Genomic DNA, 17,301 nt, shown 5'->3' with positions numbered 1-17,301 from the left:
GCCGGCGCCCCCGCAGGCCCCACCCCGGCGGCCGGCGCCCCGCCCCGCCCCACCCCAGCCCGCCGAGACCCAAGAAGCCAGGAGCCAGGGCTGTTCACGCTGTTTATTCGCGTCTCTGGGAAGTCACGAACAGCAGGGCCTCGCACACATCAAAGCAGAAGGGGTCGCAAGGGCGCTGCAGGGCGGGCTCAGGGCTCGAGGGGCCCGGGGCGGGCTTGGGAGCAAGAGGTGGGGGCCCACGGCCTCCCCCCGGGCCACCCCAGACAGGGCCCCTCCTCCCAGCCTCCGAGGAGCACAGCTGAGCCTGGGACCGAGGCCCTGCCCAGGCTGTGGGCGGCGCCCGGGGCCTGGTGGTCCACAGCCAGCCTGCATAAGGGGGTGAGCAGGGCCATGAATGTGCCTCTGAGGACGGGTGTGGCTGTGCACAGCTGAGTGTCTGCCGCGGCCCCCAGGGAGGGGCGGGGAGGGGCGGGGGCGAGTGGGTCCCTCCCCCCCACGGCCCAGAAACTCTAAGCCCAGCACGGCCCAGGGTGGGGCCCAGGACCCTGGTCCAAGCAATGAAGGAATGACCAGCGCAGCCCCCCCGGGGTCTCCAAATTAGCACCAGGAGGGAGGGGCGGTCCCATGGGGCGGGAGCTTGCGTGGTCCCTGCCTTGTGCAGGGGCCTGCCCATCTGGAAGGCAGCCTGGGGGCTGCAGACCCTCTGGGGGGCTCCCCCATGCCCTCAGCCCCACTGTGCACTGGCCAGGCCCAGAGAGAGTGGGGGGGCCCAGCAGGCTGGGGGTGTCCACCAGGGTCCACCCTGCATTCCAAGACCCAGAGCCACCGAAGAGCCACGGCCTCACCCCAATGCCCTGGGTTGGGGGGCCAGTGCCTCTGCTGGGGAGCCCCCAGACCGCTCAGGGGTGGCAGAAAGGCACAGGTGGGGGACCCGGTGGGGAGCCACGTCTGTGAAGCCGCCAGGGCGGGCCTGTCCCGCCTCCTCCCAGGTGCAGGTGCACGGGGCAGTGGTTGGGGCGCGTGTCAGGTGTGACGGGCGGGGCCCCTGCCCCCTCCCCCGCGAGGGGCAGGGGCCGGGCGGGCCGGGCTGGTGGGGTCTGGGTGGGAGGGCGGGGGCCGGGGCCGGGGGCCGGGCCGGGCGGCTTACATGATGGAGCAGCATCTGCATCGCTGCTTCTTCATGTCGAGGTCCTGGGGGTCGCTGGCGGGGGTCTCGGGCGCCGCCTGGCTCTCCTCGCCGGGGCCGGCGGCGGCCGGCGGCTCCGCAGCGCTGCCGTTGGGCGGAGCGGGCTCAGCGGCGTCGCCGATGACCACCAGCTCGGCGGTGATGCTGTCTTGCAACCCCAGCACCTTCTTGGTCTCAGCCTCGTCCTCCACGTTCTGGTAGCCCATGAAGATCATGGTGACCGGGGGTTCCTGGCCGGGCTGGGCGCCCGGAGGGCCGGACGTGGCCTCGCCTGGCTGCGCCTGCACCCCGGTGATCTCCCGCCGGGACGGCGTGCTCTGCGCCGCCTCCTCTGTGGCCCCCCGGGTCTCTGCGGCCCCCGCCACGGACCCCGCCTCGCTCAGCGCGGCCTCGTCTGCTTTGTGGATGAGTTCGTCCACCTCGGAGGAGCTCAGTGGGTGGATCCCGTTCTCAGCGGTGCCATCCACAGCGTGGACCACTGCACAGGGGGGGGGGGGAGAGTGCGAGAGCTTGAGTGACAGCTGCTGGGGGGGGGCTGCGACCTCAGCTTGAGTGACAGCTGCTGGGGGGGGCTGCGACCTCAGCTTGAGTGACAGCTGCTGGGGGGGGCTGCGACCTCAGCTTGAGTGACAGCCACTCCCCACATTGGTGTGGCGGGGCGACAGCCGAACGCAGAGGATGGGCGGGGTGGACATGGGGGCCCCAGTGTCCCGACCCACTGCCTTGCACAGGGCCCCTGTGGACGGGCCTGTTCCTCCCCGTGCTTGTCCACGGCACAGGGAGCGAGAACAGACACTCAGAGGAGGGGCCGGCGGGGTCCCACAGCTGGCCAGGGCGTGCCATGCAGCCCTGTCCCCTCGCGGGCAACGGAGGGCAGGGGCTGCAGGGACCGGACCCCCCGGCTGCTCCCGAAGCCCCACTCATCTCGTTTTCCCCGTCTGTGCCCGAGGCTATCCGCGCGCCTCTGAGCCCTGCCTTGGCTGCACCCAGGTGAGATTTTACTGCTCTGTGTTTCACTGGGGTCAACTAGCACCTAGGCCAAGGCGTCTTTCAAATAGAGTGTTTTGAACTTTGAGGAATGGGGGCCGTGGTCGAGGATCAGGGAGGGGCTCGCCCTCCCCGCAGCCCGGGCGCCCTGATGCCCGTGACCCGTGACCCCAGCGCTCTCCCAGGTCCGCCCTCGGCCACAGCCCGCACCCTCCGGGAGAGAGAGGAGGACACGGCTCCTCGGGAGCAACGGTCAGGCTGCCTGTCCCTGGCCACTGTCAGCCCCACCCCTGGGGAGTGGCGGGCGTGCCTGGGTCACACGGAGTCAGGCAGCGTTTCCCCCTGGCCGCTGGCCCAGCTTCGGAATCCGAGCCTCAGATTGCCTTCCGTTGCTAAGCAACCACAGTCCAGTCAGGCCAGCGGGGCGGAGCGGCCAAGGGGAGGGTCCTGTCCTGGAGAGAGGGCACCGGGGGGAGCCCCCTAAAAACGTGAGGTTCGGGGAGCAAAACCCCATGGGACGACGCCACCCCCCATGGCCAGCGGAGTAAGTGACGCAGCAGGGGGTGTAGCCCGGACCCTCACCCTTCCCACGCCCAGTGTGTGCCCAGGTGTGTGCCCAGGTGAAGAGGAACAGCCCCGGCCCTGCAGCTGTGTGTGCACACACGGCCACGTCACGGGGAGCAGCCGCGAGCAGAGGCCGGGCTCTGGCACCGCCACACCCACGGAGACGCTGACACAGAGGCCACACGCGTGGGCTCCACCCACGGGAAACGTTCGGGACAGGGGCTCCACGGGGACAGCAGCGGCCGGCAGGGCTGGGGCAGGGGCAGGGCGTCCTTTGGGGTGGTGGACTGGATAGAGATGAGGAATGCTTGGGACATCGTGAACGTATCAAAGCCCAGTGGACTGTACTCTTCAAAGGAGTGCATTTCATGGGGGGGGGGGGGTCTGGTGCTGCGGTGTGACAGGTTAAAGCCGCCTGCAGTGGCGGCCTCCCACGTGGGCGCGGGTTCGAGTCCCGGCTGCTCCACTTCCAACCCAGCTCCCTGCTGTGGCCTGGGAAAGCAGTGGACGATGCCCAAGTCCTGGGCCCCTGCACCCATGGGGAGACCCGGATGGAGCCCCTGGCTCCTGGCTTCAGCCTGGCCCAGCCCTGGCTGCCGTGGCATCTGGGAGATGAACCAGCAGATGGAAGCTCTCTGTCTCTCTCTCTCTCTCTGATTTTCAAATAAATAAATCTTAAAATAAGGGGAAAAGAGGTTGACCCTGGGGCTTCTGCCCAAAGCCGCCCTTGTCCGCCCACGGCGTCTTCTCATGCCGGCCACCAGAGGGAGCGCTTACACCGGCTCTCAGCTGCGAAGCCGGCTCCGCCCACCTCACGCCACCCCTGCTGCGCCTCCAGACCCCCCAGCTCCTCCCCGCCCCAGCACCTCGTCCCCTGCACCCAAGCGTCGCACCCCGTGAGACCCGCTCGGGCCTCGTCTCCCACGTCTCCTGCAGCCTCCTCTCAAAAGCCGCTACATGGACGAATTCCCTGGCGCAGAGGGCAGCTCCCCGCAGACCACGGGCGGGGGCCGGGACTGGGGCTCGTACCTTTGGTCTCGTCCTCGTAGACTTTGATGCCCTGGGGGAGCGGCCCCCGAGGGGGCAGGGTGGAGCTGGACAGCACCCTGGTCTCCCCCGTCACCTTGTCCTTCTCCACCGTGATCTCAACCGAGTACATGGCTGGCACGAGAGGCACCGGGTTACGCGGCGGCCGCCCGCCCCCGTGCCCCCCGCCAGCCCGCGGCCAAGCAGGGAGCAGCCAGCAGCACAGCCAAGCAGCGGCGGGGGCCCCGCTCAGCACCGTCCAGCTCCCCAGCGCCGAGGCCAGCGAGGCCTCCCCTCCAGCTCCTCGCACGTCCCCTGTCTCCACATGGGCCCCACGGGCGCCCGGCGCAAGCCCCGAGGGCCGCAGCCGAGCTCCGACCTCCGGGCCGCCCCAGCTGCCCAGATCCGAACGGGGACAGCAGCTCCCTCCTGAGACGGACGACGGTCACTGCCCCTTGGCACCATCTCCCAAACAACAGAGACCGCATGCCGGCAGCCACCGCCCTGGTGCTGACCACAACTCCACGAGGAGGCGCGGCCGCCTGTGTCCTCTCACTGCCCCTCAGCCCCATGGTACCGGGTTCTCCCTGCCCAGCCTGGCTCCAGACTCCCCCGCACTCCTGGCTCCTACCTCCAGCAGGTGCTGAGGACACCACTGGGCGTGCAGACCTCTCCCTGGCCACCCCTCTCTGTGCCCCCCTCCGGAGCCCCACACTGACCACACCAAGATCCCACTCCAGGTCTGCTCCTCCACCTTCCCACCCCAGCCACTGGCCACCTGGCCACATCACACCATCTGCAGACCCGGTGGGCTCTCCCTTCTGAGCCCAGGGAACTGCTCCAGTTCAGCCGGCAGAGGGTGCCCGTGGGCACCGACTCTGGCGATCCCAGTTCTGATCGCAGCTGGCAGAGGGCGCCTGCGGGCACAGAATCTGGTGGTCCCAGTTCTGATCGCAGCCGGCAGAGGGCGCCCGCGGGCACAGACTCTGGCGGCCCCAGTTCTGATAGCAGCCAGCGGAGGGCGCCCGTGAGCACAGACTCTGGTGGTCCCAGTTCTGATCCCAGCTGGCAGAGGGCGCCCGTGGGCACCAACTCTGGCGATCCCAGTTCTGATCGCAGCCTGCAGAAGGTGCCTGTGGGCACGGAATCCGGTGGTCCCATTTCTGATCCCAGCCGCCAGAGGGCGCCTGTGGGCACCAACTCTGGTGGTCCATTCTGATCGCAGCCGCCAGAGGGCGCCCGCGGGCACAGAATCCGGGTCCAATTTCTGATCCCAGCCGCCAGAGGGCGCCCGGGGGCACGACTATGGCGGCCCCAGCTCTGATCGCAGCCAGCAGAGGGCGCCCGCGGGCACTGATTCTGGTGGTCCCAGTTCTGATCGCAGCCAGCAGAGGGCGCCCGCGGGCACGACTCTGGCGGCCCCATCTGGCCGCCGCTGGCCCTGGCTTGCGCCTCCGGCCCACCCTGCACCAGCCCAGGACCCCCGGCTGTTCCTCCCACACTGCCCGGCTCCAGCGCCAGCCACGCCCTGGCTGTAGCGCCTGCAGGCTGGCGCCCGGCGCCACCCCCAGAACAGCAGCTCCCGGGGCTGCGACCCCCGCACCTGCAGCTGGTGGGCGCTCGCAAGCACGTGACGGGTGAGTGAGTGGATGGATGACAGCCCGACGCCCCTCCACAGAGCCTGATGGGACAGCTGGGCGCCTGGCCTGAGCGGGTCTCACTCCAAGCAGTGCGGCCCGCCCCCACGTACGCACGCACGCACGCCCACGACCCTCGCAGGGCCCCGGCAGCCTTGTGCACCCCCGTCTAGAGGCTGGGAGCAGCGGGACCCCTGTGGCCAGGCGCGGGAGTGGCGGGGAAGAAGGTGGAAGCCATGTGAGGTCACAGCCGCTGCCCAGCCCCGTCCCGTGGCCCCCAGGACCAAGACACAGCCCTGGGCTGTGGGCGGCGGGACACGTGGGTGGGACTGGGGCCGACTCACCTGCCTTCATCATGGTGGAGCCATCGGCCGTCCTCACCGGCGTGCAGGAGAGGCGCTGCTCTGCTGGGGGCGGTGAGGTCAGAGGTCACTCAGAACAGGGGACCCCGGAGTGCCCTTCCTTGCCCCCACAGACACTGGAACCCCCTGGGGACACTCGGACCCCCCATGGACACTCGGACCCCCCAGGGGCACTCGGACCCCCCAGGGGCACTCGGACCCCCCAGGGGCACTCGGGGCCCCCATGGACATTCAGACCCCCCAGGGGCACTCAGATGCCCCCACAGACACTCAGATCCCCCAGGGACACTTGGGCCCCTGCCCAGGGACACTCAGACCCCCCCGGGACACTCAGATCCCCCATGGACACTCAGACCCCCCGTGGACACTCAGACCCCCCAGGGGCCCCCGGGGCCCCCATGGACATTCAGACCCCCCAGGGGCACTCGGGGCCCCACCCGGGGTACTCAGACCCCCCAGGGACAGGGCACTCGGGCCCCCCACGCCCGCTGACCCCCTCAGCAGAGCCCCGGCCCCTGCCTCTCATTTCCCAGCACAATTTTCTCCAAATCCCTGCGAGCCTGCGTGGATTTTTTTAATTATTACTGTTTAATTCCGCGGTAGGCAAGACGAGGAGACGCTCCCCTTGGGAAGAGTTAGCGCCGCGAATCAGGCCAGGGCTCGGCCGCTCAGGGCGAGGGCGCCCCCACGCCTGCCACGCCAGGCCCGGCAGGGCCCCCCTCTGACAAATTGAGCTCCCACGGGGGGCTCACTCCCCGCACGCCCCCAACGGCCGGGCTGGGAGCCGGAGTCGGGATTCGCACCCAGGGCCGGACGTGGGAAGCGGGGGGGTCCCACCCAGGCGCTAAGGCAGACGCCGGCCGAGGCTTATTTATCCTCCCCACTTCCCACCTGGTCTCCCCACTTCCCACCTGGTCGCCAGGGCCGGGCGTCCGAGCTGAGCACACTGTCCCCCCAGCTCCCCCCAGCTCCATCTCGCCTGGGGCCCCCCCATTTAGGCCCACTCCTCTGTTCTCCGCGGGAAACGCAACTTCTCCTCCCCACAGACCCGGCTCGAAGGCCTTTGTCTGCCTCATCTCAGAGACGCGGCACCCACGGACAGGTGCACACGCGTGGACAGGCCGAGCGCTAGCCAGCCTCCTTGGAAATGAGGGGCCCCGCCATCCCCTCTCTGGCCACCAGAGGGCGCCAGGGCCCCACCGGCCCTTCCCGAAGCCCTACCTTTGGGCGTGCCCAGCGGGGTCTGCAAGAGAGAAGAGGGAGAGGTGAGAGGCTGCCGGGTCCGGCATGTCCCTCCCCCTCCCCATGGGGGTCCGGGTGACCCGGAGTCCAGCCCGGCGCGCCCGGCTGTGCGTGCGCCGTCTCCCCCATGGGCCCGCACCCGCCTTTCCTGGAAGCCCCATACCTGCCGTGAATTCAACACCACCTCCGCCTCGGGCGGCTCCTTAGCCGGGCTGGGGGCCGGGGCCCGGGCGGGGCTGGGGGCTGCTGAGCTCTCCCTGGGGGGGCCGGGGGCTGCGTCTCCATTCTCCAGCGCCTCGATCTCCTTCTCCAGCCTGGGGAGGGGCAGGCGTGAGGCCCCCGGGCCTCGGGGGGGGCCCTCTGCTGGGTGCCGGCCCCCACACCCTGGGGAGGCTGAGGCCCGCTCCCGCGTCCACCCGGGGTTCCTGGCACAGCCGCCTGCCCCCGCCCGCTCCCTTTGACCGGAAATGTGATCTCCCCAGGAAGCTGGGAAAGTGGGCCTGGGGGCAGGAGAGGCAGGAAAGGCCCCGCCCGAGGTGTCCTCGCAGGCTGCCCGCTGGGCTGGACGCAGCTGGGCCTGCCATCCGGGAAAGCCCAGGGGGCGCCCCCCTCCCTGTGAAGCCCAGTGCGCCAGGCCTGGGCGGGCGTGGTCCCCCTCGGGGCCCTCCCCTGACCAGCGCAGGCCGCGGCCCCTCCCCGCCCCCGGCTGCAGTGGCCCCAGCGTGGGGGGGCTGCCCACAGGGCTCCCGGTGCTCCGTGGGAAGGCTCCTCCCGCGACGCCGCCCTGGGGCCCGGGCCCTCCCACCTGCAGATGGACACCTCCAGCCGCTGCGCCTTGTGCTGGTCCGCCTCCATCTGCCTCCGCATGTCCTCATCCCCGGCCGAGGCCGAGGGTGGCGTCCCCTCCAGCAACCAGCGCTCCCGCAGCGCCTTGGACTGGGGGAGAGGCGCCGGTCAGTGCGGCCCAGGGGTCAAGGTCGGGGTCGCGGCCGCGGTCGCCCCTGCCCCGCCCACACCTTCAGGTGCTGCAGCTGCCGGCGGTCCTCCTCCAGCTGCCGGCGCCGGGCCTCGATCTCCTCCTGCCGCTTCCGCTTCTCCTGCCGGGCGGGCGGCACAGCCGGGTCAGCGCCGGGAGACCCGGCCTTCGGGCCCTGGAACCCACGCGGCCAGGGGCCCCTCCAGACACACTCAGCCAGAAAAAGCGGAGGGCCCCAGAGACGGGCATCAGCGACCTCGGAGCCGCCGCCTGCCTGGGGTTCTCCAGCGACGGGCCGGGGAGGTGCGGAGGGGTCTCTGCTGGCCCCCACCCCCACTGTCCCTGGACCGGAGGGCGGGACTCACCGCGATGGCCTGCAGCCTCTCGTGCTGGGACGTGGTGCCTGCCACCAGGACCCTGGGAACAAGATGAGGCCGGCTGGGCGCCCCCACCCCGCTTCCTGGGGGGCGCGGCCCCTGTGCCCTGAGTGCCCCCACCCCGGCCGTCCTCCTCCCCAGGAGCTCAGCAGGGAGGAAGCGCTGACCCCTGACCTCCCCGCCCAGCCCCACTGAGCCCAGGAGCAACCCCACGTCCCACCCCCTGGCCTCCCCCAGGGAGGCAGAGCCCAACGCTGTGGAGCCAGGGTCCCGGGGGGCCCCCAGTGTCGCCCCCAGGAATGCACACAGCAGGCGGCCAGGCACACCTGAAGGGCAGGGGAGGGGACAGCAGGAGGTCCCTGACACACAGCCCCGCCCAGTCTGCTCCCCACACGGCGCTGGCCCGGGATGCACCGCTCTGCTGGGGAGCAGGTGCAGAGCCCTCCCACCCCCCACGTCCTCTCCCACCTCGGGGCAGAGGGGGCCGCAGGCACTCACCCTCCCCAGGGAGCAGGGCGGCACTGTGTGGGCAGCAAGGTCGGCACGGGGTGGGGGAGCAGGCCCTGGTTGGGCGGGGCTAGGTCTGGGGGACAACGGCTGGCGGCAGGGACACGGATGGGGGGTCCTGAGCTCCAGGGGGCTCCTCCCAGCGTCTGACCAAACTCCAGGGCGGGGGGGGGCACTCTGGGCAGCACAGCAGGGGACCCCGCCCCTCCCCCTGCCCTGCATCTTCTATTTTTTTTTTTATTTTTATTTTTTGACAGGCAGAGTGGACAGTGAGAGAGAGAGACAGAGAGAAAGGTCTTCCTTTTGCCGTTGGTTCACCCTCCAATGGCCGCCGCGGCTGGCGTGCTGATCCGATGGCAGGAGCCAGGTGCTCCTCCTGGTCTCCCATGGGGTGCAGGGCCCAAGCACTTGGGCCATCCTCCACTGCACTCCCGGGCCACAGCAGAGAGCTGGCCTGGAAGAGGGGCAACCAGGACAGAATCCAGCGCCCCGACCGGGACTAGGTCCCGGTGTGCCAGCGCCGCAGGCGGAGGATTAGCCTAGTGAGCTGCGGCGCCGGCCCCCCTGCATCTTCTTGGGACTGGAATCACGCCCAGCGCCCCATTCTCACACCAGGGCCTTGGGGTCCCCTCACACACAGGGTGGACCGAGACCTCCCCTCGCTGCCCACAGAGGTTTGGGGGTACTGGGGCCCAGAGCCTCACCACGCCAGCTCTGCCTCCCCCGTGGGGTTTGGGTTCCAGTCTCGCCAAGGTTCCTGAGGCCACTCAGTGCAGCCCCTCCTGGCTCCTGCCTTCTTGGGGACCCCCAGCCCCCCAGTGCCCCCAGGAGCTCAGTCTGCCCCCAGTGCAGCTCCCAGGGCCAGGAGGCAGCGTGCTGGCCGGAGACCCCTCCTCGGCCTGGTCAGCTGGGTCCTGACCTCAGGCCCCGCCCTCCTGCCCAGGCCCAGGTCTCCACCCCCCTCAGGGTTAGGGGTGGGCACAACCACACAGACCCCCCCCACGACGCCCACATCCTCCATCTCCGCGCCCGAAATCCCATCTCTGAATCCCAGCGCCGCTCCCTGTCCGGCTCCGGTGCCTGGGCCCCAGCGCCCCCGAGGGAGCCCCGGCCAGAGCTCCTGGCTCCAGGGTCCGCTGGCCCAGCCCCTGCTGTCGTGGGCATCTGGGGAGTGAGCCGGCGATGGGAGAGTCTCCCTGTTGGTCTCCGTCTCTCAGAAATACATACAAACTTCTTAAGATGCATTTACTTGAGGGGCTGGCGCTGTGGCGCAGTGGGTTAACGCCCTGGCCTGAAGCATCCCATGTGGGCGCCGGTTTGAGACCCGGCTGCTCCGCTTCCGATCCGGCTCTCTGCTGTGGCCTGGGAGAGCAGTGGACGATGGCCCCAGTCCTTGGGCCCTGCACCCGCGTGGGAGACCCGGATGGAGCTCCTGGCTCCTGGCTTCGGATCGGCTCAGCTCCGGCCGTTGTGGCCATCTGTGGAGTGACCCAGCGGATGGAAGACCTCTCTCTCTCTCTCTCTCTGCCTCTCTGTAACTCTGCCTTTAAAATAAATGATAAATCTTTTTTTAAAAAAGATTTATTTAATATAAAGTCCGAGAGGGGGGGTGTCTTCTATCTGTGCTTCACTCCCCAGATGGCCACAGCAGCCAGGGCTGGGCCAGGCTGTGGCCAGGAGCCAGCAGCTTCTCCTGGGACTCCCACGCAGGTGCAGGGGCCCAGGCACTTGGGCCGTCTTCCTCTGCCTTCCCAAGGGCACTAGCAGGGAGCTGGACGGGAAGTGGAGCAGCCAGGACTTGAACCCCCACCCATTTGTGATGTCAGCGCTGCAGGCAGAGGTTTTACCTGCTTCGCCACAGCGCTGCCCCAACAACAAACTTAAGTAGTGCAGCCGCTTAAAAAGACACAAATACAAAAATAAAACTTCCCTGGCTTGGCGCCCCCTCCCCAACAGAGACCGCTGAGGTGGGCAGGGCCCGGCCCAGCCACTGTGGCCGGGGTCCAGACAGGGCAGCGCCCGGCGGCAGGGTCAGCCTGGAACCGCCGCGCCCCGTCCTCTTGCAGCTCCGGGGTCCCCAGGCCACACTGGGCAGCGCCAGGGCTCTGTCCCCTCCCCGGCGGACAGTGGCAATTCGGGCGCGCACAGGAACGGCTGTGCGGCCGGCCCGCCAGGCTGGAGACAAGGCCCGCAGTGTCCTGATTGGGCCCGGACAGGGAAGGTCAGGCGGGACAGTGTCCATCCCTCCCCGAGGCGGCCTCCGAGGAGGCGCGCGCCCCCGCCCCACGCACCCGCCCAGGCCTGGGGGCGCCGCCGCTGCCGCGCGAGTGACGGATGGCGGCCCGCGGGAGGCGGTCGCCCTGGCAACCGCGCAGTCCCCATGGCAACCGGGAGGCCTGGCGCGGGGGTGGGGCCCGCAGCAAGCACCGCCCGCCCCCACCCGCCCCGCCTCGGCCGGAGCACGCGTGCTCGCGTGCTCGGAGCTGCCAGCCCGGAGGGTCGGGACCGCCCGGGCGCCGGAGCGAGCGCGCCTGGAGAAAGACGAAAAATGCAGAACTTACGGTGCGCCCGCCACACCTGCCTCCGCGGGGTCTCCCCCAGCACGACCCGGGGCACCCAGCAGGGCAGGGGGCCATGGGCAGGGGGCTGGGGGCGTTACGCCTCCCTTGGCCTCGCAGGCCACTCAGCGGGCGGGGCGGGGGTCGCACTGGCAGCTGGCAGAGAACATTCCAGCTGCGGGCTGAAAGCAAACAGCTGACGCTGACCGCGGCCCTGGCCGTGGGCTGCGGAAGTCACGCGGGGGCTGGCAGCCCAGCAACTCCGCCCCCACCGGGGGCGCCTCCACCCACCGGGTCCCTGCTCGGAGCCCCCCCCACCCCGCATCGGCCCCGCAGGACCAGCACCCACACAGGTGGAGGTGGGCACTTGGGGCCACCAGGAATTCCAGAAGGTTCCAGGCAGACAAGCCTCACCCCCTTGGCCTGGAGGCCAGGGCAGGCCAGGGGCCCCAGGGAGCAAACCTGTTGCCTATTAACCTGTGGAGGGGGAGGGGGAGTGGACCCTGCCCTGGCCCCTCAGGCGGGAGGGCAGTGGGGCCTGCAGGAGGCCACCCCAGCCCTGGTGCTCTCCACGGGACCTCCTCCGGCCCCTCCCGGTCCCACGCACCCACCCTCACCACCCGACACCCCCACTGTTTCCAGCCTCCCTGCTTGTCTGTGGCTTTGGTGCACACCAGGTGCTCCGTAAGCACCCGTGAAGCCCCAGCGGGTGCCTCCGCCCAGCGGGCGTGCTGAGACCTCCCCGCGTCCGTGGCGAGGGTCGTGGGAGCGGGCCCCCAGGCCACACGCGTGGCTGCCGTCACACAAGCTGTGGACCTGGGAGCCTGTCAGTTCTGGATCACAGGTGCCCGAGCTGTGTGTGTCTGGACAAACGGGCTAATGAACGAACATCCTAGTTTTCGGCTGATTTCTAAGCTCGAAGCTCCAGAATCCTTCCACACCAAACGTCACGAATCCTGGGCAGACAGCAGCGCTGTTCACGCCGCCCACTGCCTCCCCTCCTCACCGCGCCCACGCTGCTTCTGTCACAGCCTCGCCGGCTCCCTCCCGGTCACCTGCAGCAGGGCCTGGGCCCCTCCCACTCACGAGGGAAGCGCCAGCCCCCGGGTGTGCCCACGACTAAAACAGCCTGCGAGGGGCCAGCGCCGTGGCGCAGCGGGTGCAGCTGCCATCTGCGGCAGCAGCATCCCCTGTGGGCGCCGGTTCAAGTCCCGGCTGCTCCACTTCCAACCCAGCTCCCCGCTAATGCACCTGGTAAGGCAGTGGAAGATGGCTCGAGTCCTTCTTGGGCCCCTGCACCCACGTGGGAGGCCCAGAAGAAGCTCCTGGCTCCTGGCTTTGGTCTGGCCCAGCTCTGGCCATTGTGGCCATCTGGGGAGTGAACCAGCGGATGGAAAAATCTCTCCTTCTCCTTGTAACTCTACCTCTCAAATAAATAAATAGATAAAGTCTTTAAAAAATAAAAGTGGGTCGACCACGCTGGCCTGGGCAGGAGTCAGGCACGCCTCCCGGCCGTCTCACTCCCACGGTGGCTGTGTCTACCCCGCCCTGCACCCAGGGCTCAGGCCAGCTCTCTGACCACCGCCAGGCCCTGGGTCCTCCCTGTCTCTGAGACCGCCCTGAGCTGCCCCGGATGCCCCGTCCAGGTAGAGCCCAGACTGATTCCCCTGCCTGGCCCCTCTGCTGCCAGAGCCTTTGTCTGGGGCAGGGTCCGTCCTGGGACACCCAGGCCCCAGAGCGTAAGCCAGAGGCTCCTCCTGCAGCACCTCCCACCCCGAGCATGTGCCCTCTGCCTGCCTGGGCACACCCTGACACACGCTTCTCAGAACAGGCCCACGATGGAGCAACTAGGAGACTTCCCCACAGCTCGAAGACCCTCCCCGGGAACCTGCCAGGCTGCGGACACACCTGGCTGGGGTGGGGCTCGTCTGTTAAGCACCTGCCCCTCCCCAGGAAGGGGCTGTCCTGTCCCCACTGGCCGGACGTGGAGAAAAGCAAGGATCACAGGAGAGATGTGCCCAGGGTCTCCGAAGGTCAGGGCTCCCCTCCTAGCCTCACCCTACCCACAGCAGCAGGCAAAGCCTCTGGGCAGGGCCAGGAGACAACCACGCTGCAAAGCTGATGCTGGGACCCTCGGACCACAGCCTCAGGACACAGGACCCCCAGGGCAGCCCACGCGCTGAGCCGAGCGGCCTCCACCAGCGAGCTGGGCCCCTGCCCACTCCTTGCCCCCATCTCCCCCCATCAGAGTGTTACTGTGGGGGTCAGAGGGCACCCGGGACAGCGCTGGGGAGGCAGTGGTGCTGGCCGATCACACTCCCCTGCCCCGGGGCCACAGTGGCCCCAGTGTCAGCGGGCGGCACCTTGCATTGTAGCAGGACACGTTAGGTTGTTACCAAGACTAAGAAAGCCAGAAGCGGCTGCCGCAGGATCATGGAGGCAGAACAGGGAAAAGCCCGAGGCCCACTCCAGTTGCCAGGGGACCCTGCCGGCTCTGCCTCTCGTCGGGGGTGAGCAGGTGCACCAGGACGGCCCCCAGAGGCCGCGGTGCAGGCGCAGGCACAGGCGCAGGCTGGTGCGCACCTCCCTCCTCCCTCCCGGTTCCAGCCTTGCTGCTCCTGGCCTGGCCGGAGCCCTGAGCTGGCCTGCTGGACCCTGCCCCAGAGCGCAGGTCTTCAACTTCCCAGGAAGCCTCTCCCCCAGCCACCCCACCCAGAAGCCACTGTGCTTCCCATCAGACCCTTGAATCCACCGAAGAGAAGCCTCAAGTTAACGCCTGTCAATTTTCTCCCAATTGCAAACTTCCCCGCAGGGCACCGTGCACTCTGACAGCTCCTGGCGATTTGCACGAGGAATCCCCAGGGGCCGTTAGAGGGGAAGGGGCTGCCGCCCCCAGCCTGAAGCCTGCACAGCCCCTCACCGAGGGAGGACCCGCCCAGGAACCGGGCAGCAGCCAGGAAAGCCAAGTGTCCGCCTGCACCCAAAGCAAGGGCACCCATGGGAGCCCCAGCTGCCCCACGGGAGCCCTGCCCCTGTGACCACGGCGCCCTGGGCAGCAGCTGTCCTCTGGGCCAGAGGACAAGGTGGCAGGAAGGAGACAGCACAGCCCGGCCAGAAGCTCCCCTGAGCAGCCCCCTCCTCAGGGCCACACCTGGCCCAGGCCCCCCTGGGGGGGGGCCACAGGAGAGGACTCATGGGGTGGGGGACCTGGCACAGGCAAGTCTGGGCTGTGGCTCCCCGAGCCCCTGGCTGGGCTCCCGGGGCGGGGTGGAGAGCCGGCCAGGCCTTTGTCTGCGTTCCCAAAGGCAGAGGATGCGGGTGTCTGGTTTTCCCAGCGAGCGAGGCAGGCGGCCCCCACCCAGCCGAGGGTGTGGCGGTCACGGGTGAATCCCTGGGGGAAGCTGCGGGCCAGGGCACACACCCAGTGGGGAGGGCAGGGGGAGCCGGCAGGACTGGCTGCACCTCCACTGCGGGCAGGGCCAGGGGCCCTCAGCGGGGCGGCTGCTGGCCCTACCACGAGCGGGGCAGGCGGCTGACCCCAGGCGCCTCCTGACCCCTGGCCATGCAAACACAGCCCCAGGGCCTCCGACGCCCACCTGTGGGAGTGAGGGGCATGCGAGGAGAGGACCAAATGCCGGGAAAGACCACGCGCACTCCTTTGGCACCTGCTGTGTACAAGACCGGTGCACAGATTCCACACAGACAGACCCGCGCCCACCGCTGGGCAGGAGAGGGAGCAGGGTCCCAGCCGGGACAGCTTTGGCGCCCCAACGCGCAGACCCTGTCCCCGGCGGGGCCCAGACGCACCTCCGCCAATGGAGAAGATCTGGCGCCCCCTCCTCACCCTCCGGAGACCTCTCACCCCCGCCGCAGCTCGGGCTGGCCGCCCCCCCTGGGCCCCAGCACCGGGCTCTGGACACCTCTGGACACCTGGGTGGCCCTGGAGGGGCAGCGCAGGGCGGAGGGAGGCCTGTCCCTGGCGCACGTCCGGGTGTGGCGGGGGAGGGGCGGGAGAGCCCCAGACCAGACCAGCGCAATTTGGGGAGGGGTCCTTCGGACTCCCAGGGACCACCCACAGGCGGCACGGGGCCGCGGCTCCGGCTCCGCAGGTAGCGCGGGCCTCCAGCTCCCCAGCGCCCGGCGACAGCCCCCATCCGCCCCAGCATCGCCGGGGCCGGGGAAGAGCAGTCTCCCGGCGCGCGCGGCGCGGCCCGGCCCGGCCCGATTCCTCCCCAGCGGCCCTGGGAGCCGGCGCCGCTCTCCGCCCCCTCCCGCCGGGGCTCGGACGCCCTCCCTGGGCGCCCGGGCCGCCCGTGGCCCCGGCTTCCCCGGCCCCGGCCGCGCGCGCCTACTCACTCCATGTCCCCGCCGAGGTCCGGGTGGGTCCTGGAGGCCGGGCGGGGGCGGGCGCCGGGCGGGCGCGCGGGCGGGGGGCGGCGGCGGGCGCGGCCCGCGGGCTAGGGCCTGACGGCCGGGGCTGCGCGGCGCGGGGGCGGCGGCACCGACTCGGGCATCGCCCCGCGCGCGGCTGTTTATTGTCCGGGCGGCGGCAGGCGCGGAGGGTGGGCTCGGCGCGCGCGTCGCCGCTGCGGTCCCCTCCCCTCCCCTCCCCTCCCCGCCTCCCTGCGCCGCGAGGCTGTGCTGCGCCTCCTGCCGGCCGCCTGCGCTTCGGCGCGGCCTCCACCAGCGCGCACCCGCCCCGCAGCGCCGCCGGCCCCGCAGCGCCTCCATCAGTGCCTACCTCCACCCCGCGGCGCCTCCGGCCCCGCGCCCCGGCCCCGCCCCTCAGCCCCCCCAGCACCGCGCGCCCGCAAGAGGCGACCGGGTCAGAGCAGCGGGCGCCAAGGCACCCCGAGATAGCCCGGGCCTCGGGCGCTGGCCTGCGAACAGGCTGTGACCAAAGTCCCGTCCCTGCCCGGGAGCAGCCTGAGCGGGGCCTCCCCTGCGCGCCAGGCGCGGACGGGGTCTTGCGAAGAGGGTGAGGGGTCACCCCGAGGAGCTGCCCCCACATCCGGAAGAGGTCTGGGAGTAGCCACTTGTGCGGCCAGGTGGAGGGTCCCCGCAGGTGCAGGGCCGGGAGGCGGGGCTGAGCTGGGGGCCGGCCCGGGGATTGGACCTGGGCTGCTCCCGGGGTGCTCCCGCTGGTGCGGGCCTGAGCAAGGGGTGGAGGGCGCGGGTCCCCTCTTCCCATATCTACTGAACACGCTGGGGACTGGGGTGGCAAAGAGATAACATTTAAGATTTACTAATTTGAAAGGCAAAGAGAGAGACCAGTCTTCCATCTGCTGGTTTACTCCTCAAATGCCCACCACAGCCAGGGCTGGGCCAGGCTGAAGGCAGGAGCCGGGAGCTCCATCCGGGTCTCCCACGCGCGTGCAGGGGCCAAGCACTTAGGGAAGTGGAGCAGCCAGGACTTGAACCCGTTCACATAAGGGGTGCCAGCGCCGCAGCTGGTGGCTTTACCTGCTCTGCCACGGCGCCGACCCCTCTTCATAAGAAATTTGCTATTAGAGGGGTCAGTGTGGTGTCCCGGGGGTCTAGTCCCTAACCCTGGACCCCAGGCTGGGTTCAGGTCCAACCCCTGGGTTCAGGTCCCCGTGTCCCTCGGCTAGGCGACGCCCCCTCCTCGGCGAGGGTCGATGGTACGCATTGCCGGCAGTGGTGTCCAGGCAGCCCCTGTCCCTGGACTTGGCAGTAAAAGTGGACTTACAGAGGCGGGGGGGGGGGGGGGGCGGAGTCTGCCGTGGGCGGCTCCTGATCTGCCGGCTGGCTGCCTGCAGCCCAGCCAGTGTGGGGTGGAACCCGCAGCAGCAGGCCAGGCCGTGGGTCCCGTTCCCAAGCTCAGCGGCTCAGGGCTGGGGAGTGGTGGTGCCCTTTGT

The 17,301-nt window shown here is 69.8% G+C and overlaps 1 protein-coding gene across 4 annotated transcripts; it reads right to left on the bottom strand.

The window, feature by feature from the left end:
* Positions 1-88: 88 nt before the first annotated feature.
* On the bottom strand, positions 89-16,014 carry PALM (paralemmin). 4 transcript variants are annotated; one of them, XM_051842298.2, is made up of 9 exons: positions 15,779-16,014; positions 8,346-8,397; positions 8,021-8,101; positions 7,810-7,940; positions 7,168-7,318; positions 6,984-7,005; positions 5,745-5,804; positions 3,767-3,898; positions 89-1,664 (listed from the first exon to the last, which is right to left on the bottom strand). In XM_051842298.2, exons 1-9 carry the CDS (start codon positions 15,781-15,783, stop codon positions 1,144-1,146), a joined length of 1,155 nt encoding a protein of 384 aa, XP_051698258.1. In that variant the 5' UTR covers positions 15,784-16,014; the 3' UTR covers positions 89-1,143. The 4 variants fall into 4 exon arrangements, with proteins under 4 accessions (XP_051698258.1, XP_051698257.1, XP_051698259.1 ...); XM_051842297.2 differs by having other exon boundaries at positions 5,745-5,807; positions 15,779-16,001; XM_051842299.2 differs by lacking the exon at positions 3,767-3,898 and having other exon boundaries at positions 5,745-5,807; positions 15,779-16,003.
* Between the last annotated feature and the right edge of the window lie 1,287 nt (positions 16,015-17,301).

Source organism: Oryctolagus cuniculus, chromosome 16 (assembly GCF_964237555.1).
Source record: "Oryctolagus cuniculus chromosome 16, mOryCun1.1, whole genome shotgun sequence".
Taxonomy (NCBI): domain Eukaryota; kingdom Metazoa; phylum Chordata; class Mammalia; order Lagomorpha; family Leporidae; genus Oryctolagus; species Oryctolagus cuniculus.
This window is presented reverse-complemented; position numbering and strand designations above follow the sequence as displayed.

Bases quoted from the DNA above. Each gene is read 5' to 3' on its own strand.
- PALM (XM_051842297.2), bottom strand. The intron at 7,006-7,167 runs GTATGGGGCTTC...TCTCTCTTGCAG, and splicing joins TGGTGTTGAATTCACGGCAG to ACCCCGCTGGGCACGCCCAA. The intron at 1,665-3,766 runs GTACGAGCCCCA...CCCCCTGTGCAG, and splicing joins CTACGAGGACGAGACCAAAG to TGGTCCACGCTGTGGATGGC.